The following is a 20,134-nucleotide window of genomic DNA, read 5'->3' as shown; positions in this document are numbered from 1 at the left end:
ATAGAATAGAATAGAATAGAATAGAATGCAATAGAATAGAATAGGATAGGATATAATAATAGAATATAATAGAATAGAATAGGATATAATAATAGAATAGAATAGAATAGAATAGAATAGAATAGAATAGAATAGAATAGAATAGAATAGAATAGAATAGAATAGAATAGAATAGGACAAAATACAATGGAATAGAATATACTAGATTTGAATCAAATAGAACAGAACATAATAAAATAGAACAGAATAAATAGGACAGAATAGAACACAAAGACAAAGAAAAGAAAAGAAAAGAAAAGAATAGTGTGCATCATGTACTAATAATGGAAAACATCTGGTTCCTATGTAGAGTATCTGTGCACTCAGACAAAACTAAAAGCTTCTGTAATCTGAGATGAGTTTCACAAGCCGCAGCTTTAGTCTCTCTCCTGGAATGTTACACGGCAGTAATTCAGAAGAGTGTGTTCTTCATATAAAACTGTCGTAGCCAGGGCAGGAGGGTCCAGTACGCTGGTTATGCTATAGATTGCCCCTCTGTGAATACTGTTCATGACAGCCCCACACTGTCATCGATGTGGCTACCGTCGGTCCCCGAAGCAACGTGGGCCCTTAGGTTAAGTGGTTGTGTAACATATCCTGTTATTAAACATCTTGCTTCTTATAGGATGCAGCTCGTCTCGGGCTTTATTCATCTATCGCTTCACATCAGATGCCAGCCAAGAGTCCCATTCCCTTTTTTCCTCCACTGTAGTGGATATAAGGACCTATCTGCCTGCTCTGGCGTGTTACTGTACTCTACTTAATGTTACTCTGATGACTGATTTTCTGCACAAGTTGCCAGTATCCTCAAGAGACTCGTCATGTGATTCCAACAAGGCATTACACTCCAGTACGAGCTAATTTTTTTTATTATTTTATTTTTTTATTTTATACACTTTATTAATCCCCGAGGGGAAATTTCTTCACTACAGCAGGGGGGCTCTCAGGGGGGAGATGCTGCAGCAGGCTGCCACTAGCGCGGCGCCAGGTAACCTGACCTGAGGTGCATGTTTTTGGATGATGGGAGGAAGCCGGAGAACCCGGAGAGAACCCACGCAAGCACAGGGAGAACATGCAAACTCCGCACAGAAAGGCCCAGGACCGGATTCGAACCCGGAACCTTTTTTTGCTGTGAGGTGACAGTGCTAACCACTGCACCACCGTGCCGCCCCAATCTATTTGCCTAAACATCAGTGAGGCACCGGCCTTTATGTAAATATCCGAAACCTGACTGTCAGTTCAGTCAACCTCCAAACATCCTCCAAAGCTACTTTACTGCAGTCAGTAAATGGGTAATGCTTCTTTCTTCTTATTGTTTAACCCTTTCATTAATTAGCCAAAGTGCCTCCTTAGTGGTTTCAGATGGGTTTCCACGCTTGCAAGAAAAACACTAACTGGCACTGGATAACGACAAACAAAATGAGCTTCAGTCTTACATCAGATTGACTTTCATATCTGCTGGATTGCAACAGTGCACACGAGCCACACATTCCAGTACATGATGATAAAAACAGAGCGTCAACTTTAAGTGGGTTTCAGATGGCAGAGAGGTGCTCCCGACACGCAGACGTCCGCCGTGTTGTAGGGCTGCATTTGGTCAACATGGTGATCTGGGTGCTGAAGTTGTTGCCGTTGCTGCCTATGGAGGGCTGCTGGTACTTGGTGTTGGCACCCAGGAACCTCTGCAGCATCCATCTGCGCCACTTACGCTTAATCTCCGACTGCACCTGCAGGAGAGACGGAGAGGGAGACAAATAGGATGAGGAAAGGGGACTGAAGTGGTAGGAGGGTGAGGTGAAATGAGATTTTGCAGCATAACAGGACAATAAACATCATAAAGAGCTTGGTTGCATTTACTCACCTCTCCGTTCAGAAAGCAGTACAAGACTGCAACCACAAAACCCTGTTGAAGAGAAAAGCAGATAAAACGCGTCTCTCAGTAAGAAATACCAGTGTGATAGTACAGCTGGGGAAACACTCAAAATATTTGTGTATGACTAATGAGGGTAAGATTATGAACAACTTCAGGCCCAGACAGGAGGTTCATCATTTAAACCTCTGGGAAATTTTCTTGGGAGATATCACTCTGAGCTAAAACTGTTATAAATTCAGAACACTTTCTATTGCCAGGTTTCTATCGTTGCACTTTGCACTCAGCATTATTATCTAATTTAATACTAAATAAATCAGCAAACTCAAGCACACAAAATCAAACATGTCAGCTCACTAACCATTCATTTGCTTCGTCAAAATGTCTTTACGGTACCAGTGGTTTTCATGTAAGCCACATCAAAGGATTTTTACTGGTGCCATATTTGTGGCATCAATTCTACTCAAAAAACAATATTACAGTCTTGTAGAATTCAAAAAAAGGTTTAAATCAAATCCCATAATTCATCTGTGAATGGTAACACTTCTGTCTAACCTTTCCAAATGATGACTACAGGCTGCCTTCGCAACACTTTGCAGTTATGGGACGTTACCTGAAATGAGCCCAGAATAAGGTCAAACACCATCCTCACTTGTGGGTGGATGTGGTCGGGGATGAAGGCAAAAATGATGTAGTTTATACCAAAGAGGGGGATCAACAACAGTGTGGATTTAGCCAGTCTCCTAAAAACAGCAGAAAATCAAAAAAGTGAAGAGAAGGCTGTTCACTCTAAAGTTCAACAAAAGCTCAGATCAAGGCTGCAATTGTCACGATGCAAGAGCTAAACATGAAAACTTAACGGTAGAAATGTAATCTATTCAATGAATGTCAATAAAAAAGAAGCCACTGTAACGATCGCTTTGTTAGAGATGTTGACGTGTTGCACTGAAAACCTACGAGTACTGATTGGACTCCTTTCTTCCGATGTCGGGGCAATTCATCTTCTGTCGCAAAATCCGGATGATACAAATGAAGAGGAAAAAGTTCACCTGCCGAGAGTAGCTGACCGGTTAGTGTCACGTTGTGTGTGAAGTGTTACTCACGAAGAGGTGTCGTGACTTACAAGTATGGTGACTAAAATAGGTGTTTTGATGATCCACCAAGGACTGTCATCAATTATCTCCCAGCATCTGCCAGAAGAGAGAAATTACAAACAAAATAATTTAAAAACACATCAATAAAACAAACCATTGACTGAGCTATAAGTGAAATTGATGGAGATATTGTAACACTTTAAATAAACATTAGCAACGTACAGAATATTATTTATGTTCTCTTGTTAACTCATGAACTGGTCAATTAAATTGTAAATAGATAAATATAAATAACATATGATTTCAAAATAGTTAAAAATGCACAAATTCACATAAAAAGTCAAAGACTGTGCTGCTAATTTAGAGCTTAGCTACTCTAGCTGTAGCGGCGCCGGTAATTTAAGTAGTGTTATTTTTCTCCATCGTTAGGATACCATAATCTGTTGGTTATTTAAAAATATGTTTTTATTTCAGAAAACAGATAGGACAAAGAAGGTCAATTTTGCTGAAAACTTAAACTTAACACCTTCTTTGCTTTAGCACCTGGTTGTATGAACAATCAAAGGTTTTCTTTTGTACTGTAATGAAATATATTTTTTATATAGTAAAACATTTCCAAAAGGCTTATTATATTTTTGCCTCGTAAGGTTGTGTAGGCAAAACACTCTTGTCTGAGTTTTATTCTGAGACCAGCGATAAATGTTTGTTTTGTTATTTTTATCCACTCAATCAAAACTGAACCTGGTAATGATGAAAACTTCACTTTAATCAGCAAGATTAAAACAACGATAAATAGCCAGCTCACCCCGGATGATTTAAATAAGCCTTCGTGATCACCCATGCTGAGATAAGGACGGTTGGAGCCCCTGAAAACAAGAAACATAAACAGAATTACTTTGAAGTTATTTTAACATGAGAATAATTTCTCAGAGAGAAATCTGCCCGCTGCGTTCAAACAAACGCTGCACTGACTGAGCATGACTGAATAAGTGGATCAGCTATGAGAATGTGTACACTGTTCATCTTTTGAATGGTTTTATAGCTAAAGCAATATTGCATTCTGGGTACATGCTTATAATTTTTTAGCAAGACTTTTATGTGCTGTGCACCAATATTGGCTCATCCTGGATATCTGCAGGAAAGATCTGTTTCCATTTTTCTGTGGGCAGACGTAACATTTCAAACCTATTTGTAGAGCTACTTTATTGATGGAATATTTATGTGATGGGAAAAAAAAACCATCAGATATTTAGAGAATGATTGTGATATACACATTTTAAAGGACATCTTAGGACCAAAAGGAAAGAAAATTAATATCATACATTAAATTAAGATGATAGAACTCCACAAGGGCTCAGACAATTCTTGTGTATGAATAGATCATTATGTATTTTTGATGAAAGCTTTCAAAAGAGCATGCTCCCTGCTAAATGAAAATCATCTATCTATTAAAAATATAAAGGGTCTTGTCTACTTGTATAATCTATGAATTCAGCAGAGAATTAATTTAATTCATATATGATGTCACCAAAAGGGCATGAAGTTGTTTTCCCATCTAAAGCATTGCAGGACTCTTGAATTACAACAACAAGAGTGCCAGCTGCCTGCTGCTAATCTCAGCAAATCTCATTTATATGCAGATGAAAAGGCTCACCATTTTCCTGAAACAGATGCACGTATAAAACCTTACTCAGAAATTAATTTGCATATAATCATATCCAGTGATCAGCCACAACATTAAAACCAGTGACAGTGGGAGAGAATAACTTTAACTTCCTTGTTTCGATGGCACCTGCTAAGGGCATGGATATATTATGCAGCAAGTGAGCCTGAAGTTGATGCATGTTGGAAGCAGGAAAAAATGGAAGAGCAGAAGGATTTGACAGATTCTGACATACAGGAATGGCGAGACTACTACAGGTCTTCCCCGTCAGCAGTGGTTAGTAGGAAGGACAACCGGGGAACTGACGACACCAATGGCTGCCCAAGCCTCATTGATGCCCGAGAGGAGCCAAGCCTGACCTGAACGGTCCGATCCCAAACCACACTGTAGCATAAATGACTGAAAACCTTAATGCTGCCTTTAAAAGAAAAGTGTCAGAACACCGAAGGCATCGCAGCTTGAAGTGTGTCCGACGGTGTTTCTGCAGACGGGTCAAACTGCCCAGGCTGACCCCTGTCCACAGCTGAAAGCACCCATAATGGGCATGTGATGGAAAGAACTAGACCATGGAGCAAAGGAAGAAGATGGCTGATGAATCACATTTGTTTTTACACCATGTGTGTGTGCGTTGTTTACTTGGAGAAGAGATGGAAACAAGACAACGTAGTTTAAAGCTTCGGCCAATGTTCTGCTGGGAAACCTCGGGTCCTGGCACTCTTCTGGATGTTACTTAGACACATACCACCTAACTAAACATTACTGCAGACCATGTACACACCTCTGCCACACTGCAAAACCTATTCAAGGATGGTTTAAAGAACATGACAAAAAAGTTCACTGTGGTGATTTGATTTACGAATTCTCCAGATCTTAATCTGATCGAGCATCTGTGGGAGGTGCTGGAAAAACAAGTCTGATCCATGGAGGCCCCACCTCACAACTTCCAGGACCTGAAGGGTTGTCTGGTAATGTCTTGGTGCCTGATACCACAGGACACCTTAAGAGGTTTTGTAGAGCCATTATTAGACAGGTCTGAGGGGTTTTGGTGGCACGAAGGCGCCAATAGTGTACTGGCTATCAGGAATACAGGAAGAAATCCCTGTATGAAAAAATCCATAGTTTTACCCAGCCTTGTTTGTTTCCACCGTCTCTCTGTGCCTCTCATTTGAGATGAGAGTGTATTGTGAGCCTGATCAACACAGTATCAGGCAGGTGGTTTTAATGCTGTGGCTGAATGTCATAGCTGTTGTACTATGGATTTAAACAGATGTTCAGGTTGCCCAATGTGCGCATATGATTATTTTTGGCAGTCACTTCAGACATAAAGATTAAATCCAATCTGAAGTGTTTGCATTCATTAAAGTATAGCACGTACCCCAACCAACCAGGATGTACCACCAGAAGTACTTCCTCTCAGAGAAGAAGGAGACGGCTAACAGAGCGTGAAGATAAAGGCCCTCCACCAGCAGCCAGAAGTAACTGGCCATGATCCCATACTGGAAGAAGACCACCACTGCTTTGCAGCCCACCTGCAATACATTTACATATTAGGAGTTAAATTGCATTACCAGGGAAAGTATGTAAATATGATTCTATTATAATTCAAATAATAAAGACAAGGCCACATACAGAATGTATTTAGGAAATTACTCTGAAATTGATATTGATAACTCTTCTATTAAAAATAAAATCTGATCAAGAGACAGTCAATGAATATGAACAACTTAATTAGAAGAGATGCTACAGTTACATTTGCACTGATTACACTGTTAAAAAAAAAAAGTAATCTGTAATCTAGTGAGATTGAGATTCATGTTAATGGTTATATATAAAGCACCACACAGCTCTATGGGAAGAAAACAGTTGTTAGTGGTTGGGTAGCTCTAATGTAACTGAGAGATGGCAAGTTTGATCCACCGGGATGCTTCTTTGCAAAGGTTCCTGAAAATGTATAAATTTAAAGCAACACTATTTGCAGAACAAATGCCACCATGGTAACCAGGGACGATTATGATGTTTATCCCAGAAATATAGTGGAGCACATGTAGAGAGGTGTCACAAAATCAGCAACCTGACTCAGAAACATCTGTTATAAAGAAATATCTGGCCTGAAAAAGCCTGTGAAGGCTCTCAGTCATCTAGGTCATGATCAATCCAGGTTTTATCCAAAGGCAACCCAACTGTGACAATTTCTGCCAAAACTGAAGAAGCCTTTTCAATGAGAGGCAAAACATGTTCAAGAAAATAAAAGAAATCCAGTTGCCTTTAGATCAAACCTAGATACTGTAGCGGCCATAAACTACTCGTCATACCAGTTCAAATTAGCCTGTAGAGGTCACCTCAAAGTATATTGAATTGACGTGTACAAATACAGTATATTATCAGTGAAATTGGATCAAGAATCCAGAAAGACGAAGGCAAAAAATAAATCTTATAATCAAAGCAGTTGAGTCCAAGACATTTGAGTTTTAGTTCCTTTGGGTCAAAAATATGGAATTATCTATGTTGCTGAGAGTAATGTGCAATCTTGGCCGTGGTTTCATATTTAACAGACAGATATGAGAGTGCTATCAGTTTTATCGTTCCACTCCAGGACATTACACAGAGCCAGAAGTTCTAAAACTGATTTCGTAGCCAGCCTCTGTTTCATTTTCTCTTATCTAAAATACTTGAACACTTGCCACATACTACATGCACTTGCAGCTTGCTTTCTTATATACATGAGATCAACCAATGCTGTCTGTCTATTGTTTTTCCATCTTTTTAGTTATAATCTTTGCTATCGAAATTGTCACGTTGTTCATCACTCTCTGTCCTGTTGAGCTGAAGATGTTAAACTAAGGTGATCAAGGCTTATCGGATAAAGTGTAAGATATCACTGAAAAATCAACACATGATATCATTCTATTATTTTCATAAAAAAAAAATTTAAAAACCCTGTCAGCTTGAAATGAATGGATTACACAACATAAGGTTTTCTTCCAGGCGTAGATTTGAATGGGGCTCTCTGTTTCTACTTCAACTCCCTAAACAAGGGTTTTCACAAGCTAAAAGGTCCATCTCACACAGAGTAAACTGAACTTTAAAAGTGTTTAAAACTGGTGGAGTTTCCTTTCTATGTTTTTTTTTTTTCACTGTGGTGTTTGAGAGATTTAACAGCTGTGTTTGGATCGGGCCAATCTGAATACCCTGAAGAGGAAACATCTAAACTCAGCCATTCACGATTGGCATTTAGAGACAGTAAACAGGTGATTTACCCTCTAATCTAATCCTCTCTGGTAATAAAGCAGTGGATTCAGCTGGAGCAAGATCTGAGAAAACAACACAGACGTCGGCGACTTTATCAATCACACAAAAATAAAACAGCTGCATTATGTGAAACTGTATGACATCCAGGAGTTTATCTCACTCCTTATCTTAACTTAGCACTTGTGATATTATGGCTACGATTGTGGTCGAGATAAAATGATTAAAAACTAGATAAGAAGAACTTTGAATGTGATTAATTGACGAAGCTATCTGCACTTCAGGCTTAATGTTCAGCAAACAGGAACTCTCACAGCATCCTGCTGGACGAATGAATGGGAAAACATTGTCTCAGGGGTGGAAGAGACTTGGCAAACACTGCTACACCCAGAACCTTACGTAAACTCAGAGGCCGCGCATTTAATGTCTGTAAAGTTTGGGCGAGAATTCCCTCAGGTTTGGAGAGAAAGTTACAGCTGAACAAGTTAGCTACAATGCAGTGCTTTTTTATCCAAAGAGAAGGAATTTAATAAAGTGTACAAATCTACTAAAAGAATAGATGTGTTGGTGAGTGAAAGCAGAGCCTTCAGCGGCCGCGGGAAGGAGAGTGAACGGCGTACTCACGGACGACTGGCAATTGTCTGTCTCACCGACATCATACAGAACCACGTCCTTGATGAAGACAGTCACAGCTTTCAGTGCAAATGACACAAACAAATGCATGTGGATGTAGTTTCTTGTGCAGTGGAGCTTCCTGTGAAAGAAAAAAAAAGACGATGATTTAAAACTCCAATGTGTATGACATTTTCTTCGATTTGTTTTAGGGATTAAACAATTAACTATCAACAGATTGTGAAAAAAGTGACCGTTTTAATGTATTCAGTTTGCTGTTTGTTGATACAAAGTTCAGATCAATTATAACAGCTGTATGTGAGTAGATAAGCCAGCTCGTTAACTATCTAAAGGCAGCTTAATGTAGCAAACAAACCAGCCGTACTGACCTCCAGTCTTGCTAAAAACAAATTTTTTTGTTAATCAACAAATGGGTGCAAACAATCTGATTTCACAACTGTCAGTTTAATAAAAAAAAAAAAGCCACCTAACGACGGGGAAAGAGCTCGCAAAGTTAGACCAAACTGTGGGAACTCCAGACTGCCTGGACACTAAAGTGACTCACGTATAAAGAGAGGGATTACAAGACAAGACTCAACTTTCACATATTGCACCTTTAAATCAAAAAGAAAAAGTGACTCACTTAATTTTCTTCATGCCTATCCTCTGAGTTAAATTGGAAAATGTGCTGTTTATGTGACCTATCCTGAAAATCATCCGATAACATGTGTTAATGACACCAAAGAAGAAAATCTGAATAAATATGAAGAAATTATTAATTTCACTTTAATTACAGGTGCAAATATTCACGGAAAGAACGTGTATTTTAGTTGAGGAGAGCAGTCATTACAAGCACATCTCTTACTTTGTGATGTGCTTGTACTGTGTTGTGCTGTTATCTACATTTAAACAATGCGATTGTCAGGAAAAACGATCTGTATGTTTCACACTTTACATGGATGTAGCTTTGCAGTGAAACATATGTTCATCAGGCACAGACAAATGTAAAAAAAACTCTGACTCGACATTCAGCACAGAAGTAAACAAGAACAAATCAGGGGGTTTGCAGAAAAACTGATGTAAATTCTCTCTTGTGGGTGTTTACAAACAAAGATCTTTCCGGTGATCTGATGATTTGGGATGAATTGTATAAAACCATCCGGCAGGTCGGGTGCAGCAGCACGCAGCATCAACCAATTGCTTCAATGATGCGTCTGCAGCCGAACATGAAAAATTACAGCATTTCATAACCCCGAGGAGTCAACACATTCCTTGTTGTTTAGCCCACATGCACAAACAGACCGAATTCAAACACACCCAGCTGAACGGAGTGGGCTGTTTATTAGAGGCCGGAGACACCAGACACTTAAAGTTCATCTAATGATCAGAGCTGTGTCATGCCAACACGCACTGCCATCATTTCTCTTTCTCTGCAACCCTGAGACTGAAGGACAAGAGGGAACATGCTGTGAACAACAGGCGCCCATATAAATGCTTCGACTTTACAGTTTGACTTTATAGCTGCTGACCAGTCGGAAATATTGATACAGATGATGTCAAAGTTTCAAATCTGGTTACATTACTGTGTGAAAAACACAGTAAAACCTCCATAAAATGCAGGAAGTGTGGTGCGAAATGGGAGATCAACTGGGTTTTATGGCTCTAAATGATGGAGAAAAGGTGCTTGATTGGCTTTACCCAGGAACATTAAGCAGCATTTTGACAAATCTCCTTACCGGAAGAGACAGAGTATAATGATGGCGAACGTCAGAGAGATGAGCGACACGCTGTGTCCGATGGTGTAACCCACTTTGATAGCATCAAAGAAGTTTCCCTGCAACAACATATTCTATTACATTCGATGGAAACAGGTCATCTGGAGTGAGTTTGACATTTAGCAGCAGCAGTAGCAACATGCTGCAGGAGTTTCAAATCCTGGTTGCCATACTGACTGTATTATCGTCCACGGTGCTGTTGGGATTGTATCCACAGTCCAGTATGTAGGAGTTTATGCTGATCGGGGTCCAGCCGTCTGCAGTGCAGGTCTTTGACAGATTACCTGATGAGCAGGGAGACAGAGGGGAGATTGGACATCATTCTCACAACACTACAGCTTCTGCAGCTTCAGTGTGTTTTATTTCTAAGTACAGTAATGTATGTGTGTGTGTTGAAAGCGGAGTTGGATGAGCTGCGAGGCAGAACTACTCTTACATTTACACATATATCATGTATGTAACTGACTGGAATATTCCCAAATACGAAAAAGAAATGGAGGGAATGACTGAAGGGAATCAGTCGTCCAACAGGGGACAGTTCCCATGTGTAGTTGCCTCCATCTGTTTCTTAATTACTCTCAAGCTGCACACACACACAAGTCAAGTGGAGATATTTTTACTCTGACTTGGTCATAGGGGCAGAGTTGAAAGATTGAGGCGCACTAGACGGACCAGTCAGAGAGAAGAGGACATGAAATGAGCAGAGTTGAGTTCTGTAGAGTTCAGTAGATGAGGGGTTGCTAGAAAGCAGTGCAGTAGGCTTGTAGAGTACAGCAGACTTTAGCTCTGTAGAGCAGAGCTTAGTGGAAGAAAGCAAACAAGAGCCCAGGAGTAGATCAGAGCTCTGCCTCAGCAGGTTAGAGTAGAGCTCTCTAAAGTAGAGTGGAGGTAGCAGAATAATGTAGAGCTCTGCAGAGCTCATCTCTACAGCAGAGCAGAGCTCAGTAAAGTCCAGAAGACAAGAGCTCATTAGACTAGAGTACAGTAGACTAAAAGCTCAGTGGATTGTACTGGACCAGAACTCTTTAGAGTACAGTAGGGTAGAGATCAGTAGAGGAGAGACAAACTCCTGTAAAGTACAGTAGAGATCACTAGAGAAGAGTATGGCTTTAGAAAACAAGAACAGAAGACAAGACCTCAGGAGAATAGAGTCCTGTAGCAGAGGTAAAGTAGAGTAGAGTACAGTCGAGTCAAGTCAAGCGTGGTCGGGCAAAGTCCAGTCGAGTCAGGTAAAGTTAAGTCGGGGAGAGTAGAGTAGAGTAGAGTAGAGTAGAGTAGAGTAGAGTAGAGTAGAGTAGAGTAGAGTAGAGTAGAGTAGAGTAGAGTAGAGTAGAGTAGAGTAGAGTAGAGTAGAGAACAAAATTCATAGACTGAATGGAAAAAGTGAATAAATGAGTGAATGGATTCATATTTTCTGCCTACCTTTAAATTACATACAGCTGCCGATAACCACATTTTACACCAAAATTATAACTATTAGCTCAAATTCTTTTGTTAATATCATTATTAAGCCAGCAAATCTAAATCAGAGTGTTGTTTTGTTTTTACTCTGCTGTTTTAGTAAATATGGCTCACTTAAGCATTAGCAATAAATTGGGAATTCCTGGTAGCTCTGGTTAAAAGGAATTCTATTAAATAGAAATGTGTCCGATTAGATTTCAGGGACTTTTGTTGAATGTCAGACACAACTCTCTCTTCCTGTGTCTCTTTTCTCTCCCATTTCTCAGTCAATGATAAAATGTAAAAAAGGCTGTGGATGGTAAATGGAATTAAAGAGAACACAAGAACTGTACTTCATTACTGTAAACTTACTTCATTAGTTTTGCATATGGTGTTGTTGAAAAGGTAGATTCAGTTAGAACTGAGGATTTTCTCTCAAAATAACAGGAACTAAATGCATCCGTGTTCAGATGAGGGACTTTCAACTCATAAGAATGAGAGAATCTTTTACAACATTCATGACGTGTGTCTAATCCAACAGTAGCAGCTCTTTGGTTTTGTTCAGTCTCTCATTGTGCAACACCTATTTGTACCGTTTCCTCATCTCCTTTCATGCCAATAAAGAAAGGACGCTGCGTGTGCTGGCGACAAATTAATCCGTGCGCTTGAATGCTGCTGTAGAAATCTAAATGTGGGACATTCTTCATATTTCCCAACGGTATCGCTGCACGGACGCCGTATCAAACCAAAAGACAGAGTTGTGAAATAACCAACAATCCAAAGTTTTAGAATATGTTTGGCATTCAAATTTTGGTCAGCTCACAAATACCTGAGTAGCTTACTGCAGAGAAGACGGAGGCTTAGCTTCCTCAAACAACATGACAAGACACAAAGGCGAAGATAAGCCGCTGCTGTTTCAGCCCATGCCACCACTGGATTTGGCTTGTTTGAGGGATTGCCAGAAGAATGCTTTCATCCCCAAAACATGACTGCAAGGATTTTCAGTGTCATGCACGACGACGACGGGAGCTCAAATGAGTTCATCAGCCCATATTCGTGTTTATATTCTAAGCTCTTCTGCCAGTGTTGTATGCTCAAATACTTTATCCTGTACAATTATATCTTGGAGGGAGATATATCAGCATTATCAGCTTCATCTCAGCTGAATACTACAGCATGTAAGTGAAGCCATTGACAACTAGCGTCTCCTGTGTCATTAATGGAGATGTATGACTGTGTTTGCATGCATTAGACCAACTAGGTAAAGAGTTCATGAGAATGGGAAAATCTATCTCAACTAAATTTATGACTTTGCCCTTGAATCTCGGTGGCGCCGTGTTTGGTAATGCTTGTGTGTGTGTGTGTGTGTGTGTGTGTGTGTGTGTGTGTGTGTGTGTGTGTGTGTGTGTGTGTGTGTGTGTGTGTGTGTGTGTGTGTGTGTGTGTGTGTGTGTGTGTGTGTGTGTGTGTGTGTGTGTGTGTGTGAATGACTCAGAATGAGTTAATAACTTCAGTGTTTCACAACTGTTCCTGACAGTGAGGCTAAATTGACTTTTTGCGCAATATGTTCACGAAAAGGGAACATCATATTTCTCTAACCATTCAAGGTTAAATAAAGGAATAAACTGAGGATTGCACAAACAAGTCTGTTTATCTTAATGCTAATTTTGGAGATACAACATTCTCAGCCAAGTGCACTGTCATTTATAATGTACAGAATCTCAGACCATCCATTATCCTCTTAAGGAAGTCCCCCTTGCATGACCCAAGAGAAAAGAAGGTTTAACCAGCAGAGACCTGCATTCATTAGCTGATTTACTGCATAATTGATACCATGTACATCAGTGCAGCACAGGTCATTTCTCTTTCCTTTAAAGCCTCTGTGCTTCATTGTGGTCTCTGCACAGCCTGTTGATCCAGAACCTCTGACATGTCAGTGAAATATACCTCTTCTGCCTTCAACCTCAGAAATCTGGTGATTCCTCATCTGTCCTCTCTCTATTCCCTAGAGGTCTTTCCTCACTCAGGTCACACTATCTCCCATCTGGGTCACATTACAGCTTCCCACACAGCCCCTACTGGCACTGCAGCTGAGCCTTCACATGCTGATTATAAATCAGAGGTTCGAGCTACTCTCATGTCCTGAATATGATGGGGAGGAAGGAGAGGAGGCGCAAGATTACATCAACAGGAACCCCGTCAGCATGTCTGCAGAGGAACACAGGTTGAGCATACGAGCCCTGCAAATAAGCTCCAACTGAAATCTGCAACATGAAGCATGATCAAAGTGTAGCGAAGGTGGAGGAACATCTGGTGTTCAGTTTGTGTGTAGTGAAAAGAGCCCCTACACCTGACAGACCTGATGGAGATCTCTCGACAGCAAACCCTATAAAAAGCAATATAAGTGGTGTGTACACATAAATCTGGCTCTTTAGTAGCTAAATGCTACGCTATTTTCATTATTGAGCTGCTTTGTGTGACTTCATTATAGTTAAAACAAAGCTGCAAAGTAAAACTGCACGGCTGGAAAACCAAAACACGGAGCTGAAAGGAGCTTAAACGCAGAGTTGGTAGAATGGCTGACATAACATACAAACAGCTGTCGTTTGATCCGGTGTAAATATAAATCAGTGCAGCTTTAAAGAGTCATACTCATATTCTTACAACTCATTTAAATATACTTCAACTCTCGGGGGTCCCGGTTGAAACTGAGGCGCCTCTAACAGCTGACTACAAATAGACAACTTCATCAACTCTTATGGTATAATTACACTGAAGCGACTTAGTGTGGTAATTAATGACAAGTGGAGATCAGAGGGAAATCAGTGGGGAATATTCTTAGGAACTATAATACAAACAAACTGCAACACAAGTAGGCAATTCTGAGGACTATGGTTTCGCTTCTTTATAATTAACACCATTTCCCTGAGAGGCTTTCACAGATTAAAGAAGAACAAACAAACACACTGTCTCTTTGATGGGTGGATGGTGCTGAGATGGGAAGTTGCTCATATTTTCTTACTTGGCTGTGCCATGTGTTTTGAGTTTCACTGTAATCTTTGTGATATATGAGAGGTAGTCGAGAAGATACGTGATCATGGGAGAGTGACATCATGACTATGAGCCACTATGGACTCTCAGTGCGCTCCGTCATGTTTATTTCTGGTTTATGAAGCGTATTGATGCTGGCAGAGACTCAACAGCATGAAGTGTTTGGAACAATAACAACAAAAAAGATCAAGATAATCCATATGTAGTAAATATCCTGTATGTAACTGCTGCCTCCATGGATAGGCAGCCTCATTACATTTCAAATTAATCTTTGACACAGGGATGTGGAATTACAGGTTTGGCATAATGACTAATGAGATTCTCATTGGTGTAGTGTTTATTGGTTTATTTTTGTGTTTGAAAGCTACCTTGTATATCCCGTATTGTCCCAGTTCGAGTCAAGAAGAAAACAGATAAAAGCAACCAGATATCATGCCGAAGTGTGTAATACGCCTGTAAATCCACTAGAGGACTGAAGGGTGTCACGTTTTGCCTCACCTACTCATAAACAGGAAGGTGCTTCAGGTTTGGGAAACAAAAACCATGTAGTTAGGGTTAGGAAAGGGTCATTATCTGGATTAAAATCAGTAATGATGTTATACATTACGTTACGTAAGTACCGTACTTACATTACTTAAAAGAAACCCACGCTTTCTGGTCATCCGGATGAAAGTCCTCTGTTTATTCCATCCAAGCACTTCCTTCCTGTATCTGAGATTTTGACGCTGAGGTGAGGCAAAGCGTGACACTTACACGGTATCCTCTAATAGAGTAGAGGGTCCATTACACGCTGTGACGTGTTACCGGGCTGAAACCTGATTAAAAATCTCAAATCAATTCATTTTTTTGGATCCTTGGTGGCAGCACAACAAGCTTCCCACACAATATTTACTCTCCTTTTAGCTCTGTTTTGAGCTACAAAAACTCCTGAGGGAAGTATCTGTCTCATTAGCAGCTCAGTAGTCCATTATATTCGCCAGCTGGCCGTGAAATTTTCCTGTTTGTGTTTAAAGTTATGCACAGTGAATTTTTTTAATGCCTTTATGGTGAAAACAGACGCCTGTGGAGGGGAATGGCCTTAAAGATGCTAAAGTGCCGCACGGGGCTGAGAGGGAATTACAGATAATTATTTATGTACATCACTACTGGTGACTTTCTTCATGTTACACAAAGACATTTGGTTGGTTGTCAATAACAAAAATTTCTTAGAGCAGCTTTAATTATTCTTGCTGTTCTTTTGGGTGCAGTTAAGTAGTTACTGAGCATTTGCCAGAGTTTGTGTGTTGGTTTGTTTATTGTTCATTATCAGTGGGTGCCAAAGACCACCCACTGCTGCATCAGTGGACATCTAGATTAACTTTTCTTTCAAAAGATTGCATAAACCTGCGTGATTGTTTACATCACACAAAAAATAGAACAAAGCTAACTTGCAAATAGTTTTTTCTATCTAACTCTGTCTTACTTGCAAACACAAGGCAACTTTTGTAAGCTACATCCTTACGTGTAGGTATGTCCCCGGAGAAGTAGAAGAGATATTTGGGGCAAGGGATGGTAACCACCTGTCCGATTTCAGCACTGGGCCAGCAGGTGATCTTGTCCCATGTCCCGCTGCAACCTAATAAAGAGATGGAGGAGCCATAAAAAAAGAGACATCGTAAATAAACAAACGCTGTAAAAATCAAAGATGACAAACATCGACTGAAACAGATTTCACACTGTTGTGACGAGTCCACTGCGGTTACAAACAGCAGCCTGATTTAGGTGAAGGTGGAGCACCCTCGGTGTTCCCATGGCAGCCTAAAGGTGCAAGCTCAGGTCAGCTGTCACTGCATCTCCGGGTCCACAACAGCAGACGACCTGAGTTAACATGCTGCCTGCCACCATGACGAACAAAACAGCTCCTCGTCCTGCGTTACACACACTCTTATTTGAATTCAACAGATCGCTGTGACTTTCCACAATGTGTGTGTGTGTGTGTGTGTGTGTGTGTGTGTGTGTGTGTGTGTGTGTGTGTGTGTGTGTGTGTGTGTGTGTGTGTGTGTGTGTGTGTGTGTGTGTGTGTGTGTGTGTGTGTGTGTGTGTGTAAGCTCTCAGGATGCAGAATCGGGTCACGGAGCTTTGAAACGCACACCTGCTCTACAATTTGTTACAATGAAAAATCCCTGCCAGGAGATGTTTGCAACAACACCCTGAGGATTTGGCACCAATACTGTGCAATGATAACTTAATTTAACAGATAATGAGTGTTTAATGACTTCTGCATTGTGTGAAACTGAACAGAGACTCTTAATACCTGAGGAAAAAACATTTCAATAACACAGACAATAGAGGAATATATTGCTGCCTGCTGTGAGTATGTAAGACAACATGAAAATCAAATCCTATCAACAATAAAACAACAAATGACCTAATTAAGTTTCATTGTTGTACACTCATTTTTCTATTTTTACATAAATAGCATTTAATGTGTTGTCTGAAAATGAGCATATGTGACGAGAGGCTGCATGGCATTAGGTGTGGTGGTCAACCATGCAAGGTGTGATGTGAAGCCGGAGGGGAGGTTTGAACAGCTTTTGTTGTCTTTAAATCTCGTTGTGACACTTCAATCAGAGCCCACTTGTGGAGTGAGCAAATTAAGACAAGACAGAGTAAGTGCAGTCGTGGTGAACACACACACACACACACACACACACACACACACACACACACACACACACACACACACACACACACACACACACACACACACACACACACACACACACTCAAACCTGACATACCTGTTGTTTTGTTCTCAATCTGAGCCTCGCACATGTCCCTTTCCTTGTCTATTTCCTTCTTCATGTCACACATCTGATTCTGCACTGAAAACCCCTGTGGAGACAAAATTTCACATGTTTTCTTTACATTTCTAAGGGTACAGTCCATTTTAAACACAGTTTACAGAGATGTGTAAAACTTTGGGCACCTCTTAGCAATTTACATATTTTGTTGTTCATTTGAATAGAAGTAACTACAGAACCTACAGCAAACACACATGAAATAGGATCCATTCATCTAATGCTGGGGAAAATAAATTTAAAAAAAAATCCATAATGTTGATCATCCCTCTAGCTATAAGGTAAACTTTCACATACGATGGTACACTGCATGAGCTGTCTACAGTGCTTTACATGTAAAGGCAAACACATCCATCGTTCCCTCTGGGACCCCTCTGAACTGCACTAACATTATTCCCCCCGTACATGCACAACAGACACAAAATCAATCTTTCATTTGTAATTCAGCTGTAATATTCCTCATAGATTTAAACGTGCATGTTTTGAAGACGCAAAGAGAATCATCAGGCATGAAGTGAATAACATTAAGTCAAATCTATGAGGGTTTTCCATCAGGATTCATACAGACCTTCTGCAGGACCAGAAGATTTATTGCTCTCACTTAGCTGGATGAGTCTCATCTCTGTGTGCATTAATCAGACTGGTAGCATGTGGCTATTGTTAGCCACAAAATGAGCCCATATAAGCCCAGCCTCTCCCCGCACACAAGGTGACTCCCTCATTTTGTTATGATTTATCTCACTCCTGTGGCTACGAATTCACAGTTGGGCAATACAGTACATTCTCAGTGATGGATCAGTTCTGCCTGAAGCAGTGAGAGTTGGAGTAACAGGAGGGAACTTTCAGGATGATGATAATCATCATCACTAGGTCATCATCCACACCAGGAATATCAAGGTCCATTATTTCACTTTCATCACCAAGGAGATGAAAACAGTCCGGCGTGCCGTTCTGAGGGATCTGACCTCCAACTGAATTCCAGCATGATTTATACATGCTTCTCTACAGGAGACAGTTGGTGGATAACGATGGTGGAGACCACAGAGTACAGAGACAGACAAAGGAGGCTGTTGCCATGGTGTCATGGCAGGAGACCAACTCGCACTTTGTTTCTCCTGTTAATTCCCCCAACCTCATGAAATGACAGAGAGGGGGACATAAAAACACCTTAATGTCTCCACAAAAAAACCAAAAAAACCAATCACAGTAGTGTAGAAAAACCTTTTCTTTTCTTTTATGTGCCAAACATCAAAGACATTTTGTACGAGTTTTAGCACAAACAAGAAAAGAAGGTTGAACCTGGAGTGAAGAGACTGGTGTTGAGATGGGGGAGGAAGTCCAAGTTGAAATTGTTCTAAATATTCTTCAATAACAAAAGACCTAAAGTGGTGACAACCTTCAGTCATGTTGACCACTGACTGAACCAAGCTGCTCATTAGAGGCCACATTGCTGCGCCCTGTATCCAAGATTGGCTGTGGAGTACATCCGTATCAACTCATATTCAGAACCAACTCACCACTAGAAAGATCTGCGTGATCAAATTTAACATGGCCAAATTAGGCAGCTGTGGTTCAAGTCATGAGAAAAGTCCGAGTGTTTGGAAATACTCACGGGTTCCAGCAACATGCAGGAGAAAATGAGGAAGATGCCTTTAGAGATTTGCCCCAACATGTCCTTTGAAGCTGTTAAATCATTAAAAGAGTGGTTGTAGAAAATGTTGGGAAAGGGTTGAAGACAAAGTGATAATCCGCACCAGGTTTGTTTGCGTCCTCCTGCTGACTCGGTGCGCTCTTTTGCGCTCTGAGTAGGACACTGCTGCGCTCCTGAAATCCTCCTCCTCCTCCTCCTCCTCCTCCCACTCCAGTTATACCTTGAACAACCAACAAAGAACCAATGAAAGATCATCTGTGAACGACGGTAGATGAGGGTGTTGAAGGGAACTCGTAGTGTATTTCCCTTCCTTACAACTTTTATGACGCATCTGGGTCCTCCGTATTGAATTATTCTTCCGGAATGTGGAGATTCAAAGAATGTAAAACAGCAGACTTCACACAGGACAGTTTCCTGCATTTCTGTTGAATCGTTTGTTTAATGTCAGAAAAGAGAAGGTATTACTTTGGACTAAATCTCAGTTTTCTTTGGGTTACAGAGCTTGTTTTTGAGGAAGCTGACAACAAAACTATATATCTCGTAATAATTTATCATACAACATGAACACAATGAGTAAAAAGTTACTTGCTAGATCTAAACACAAATAGTCAAGGGATATCTTGCTAGAAACCAAACATTTATTAAAATCAAGTATAATTTTGTCTGTGAACTTCATGATAAAGCAAACATACCCTTCTTGCTGCACTTTAGGGCGGCACGGTGGTGCAGTGGTTAGCACCGTCACCTCACAGCAAAAAAAGGTTCCGGGTCCGAATCTGGTCCTGGGCCTTTCTGTGCGGAGTTTGCATGTTCTCCCTGTGCTTGCGTGGGTTCTCTCCGGGTACTCCGGCTTC

The 20,134-nt window shown here is 40.6% G+C and overlaps 1 protein-coding gene across 1 annotated transcript; it reads right to left on the bottom strand.

Annotated features, from left to right (window-relative positions):
* Nucleotides 1-865: 865 nt before the first annotated feature.
* Nucleotides 866-19,391, bottom strand: LOC138628362 (vasoactive intestinal polypeptide receptor-like). The gene is made up of 13 exons (XM_069711364.1): nucleotides 19,242-19,391; nucleotides 17,570-17,663; nucleotides 16,291-16,404; nucleotides 10,477-10,583; nucleotides 10,261-10,358; nucleotides 8,537-8,666; nucleotides 6,042-6,195; nucleotides 3,809-3,869; nucleotides 3,033-3,099; nucleotides 2,867-2,958; nucleotides 2,523-2,652; nucleotides 1,901-1,942; nucleotides 866-1,766 (listed from the first exon to the last, which is right to left on the bottom strand). The coding sequence occupies exons 1-13, from the start codon at nucleotides 19,299-19,301 to the stop codon at nucleotides 1,575-1,577; spliced, it is 1,341 nt and encodes a 446-aa protein (XP_069567465.1). The 5' UTR covers nucleotides 19,302-19,391; the 3' UTR covers nucleotides 866-1,574.
* Nucleotides 19,392-20,134: the final 743 nt, after the last annotated feature.

The sequence above is a fragment of the Brachyistius frenatus genome, unplaced genomic scaffold (genome assembly GCF_029030835.1).
Source record: "Brachyistius frenatus isolate BFR_SWC_R1_liver_20210118 unplaced genomic scaffold, ASM2903083v1 Contig_99, whole genome shotgun sequence".
In the NCBI taxonomy this organism is placed as follows: domain Eukaryota; kingdom Metazoa; phylum Chordata; class Actinopteri; family Embiotocidae; genus Brachyistius; species Brachyistius frenatus.
This window is presented reverse-complemented; position numbering and strand designations above follow the sequence as displayed.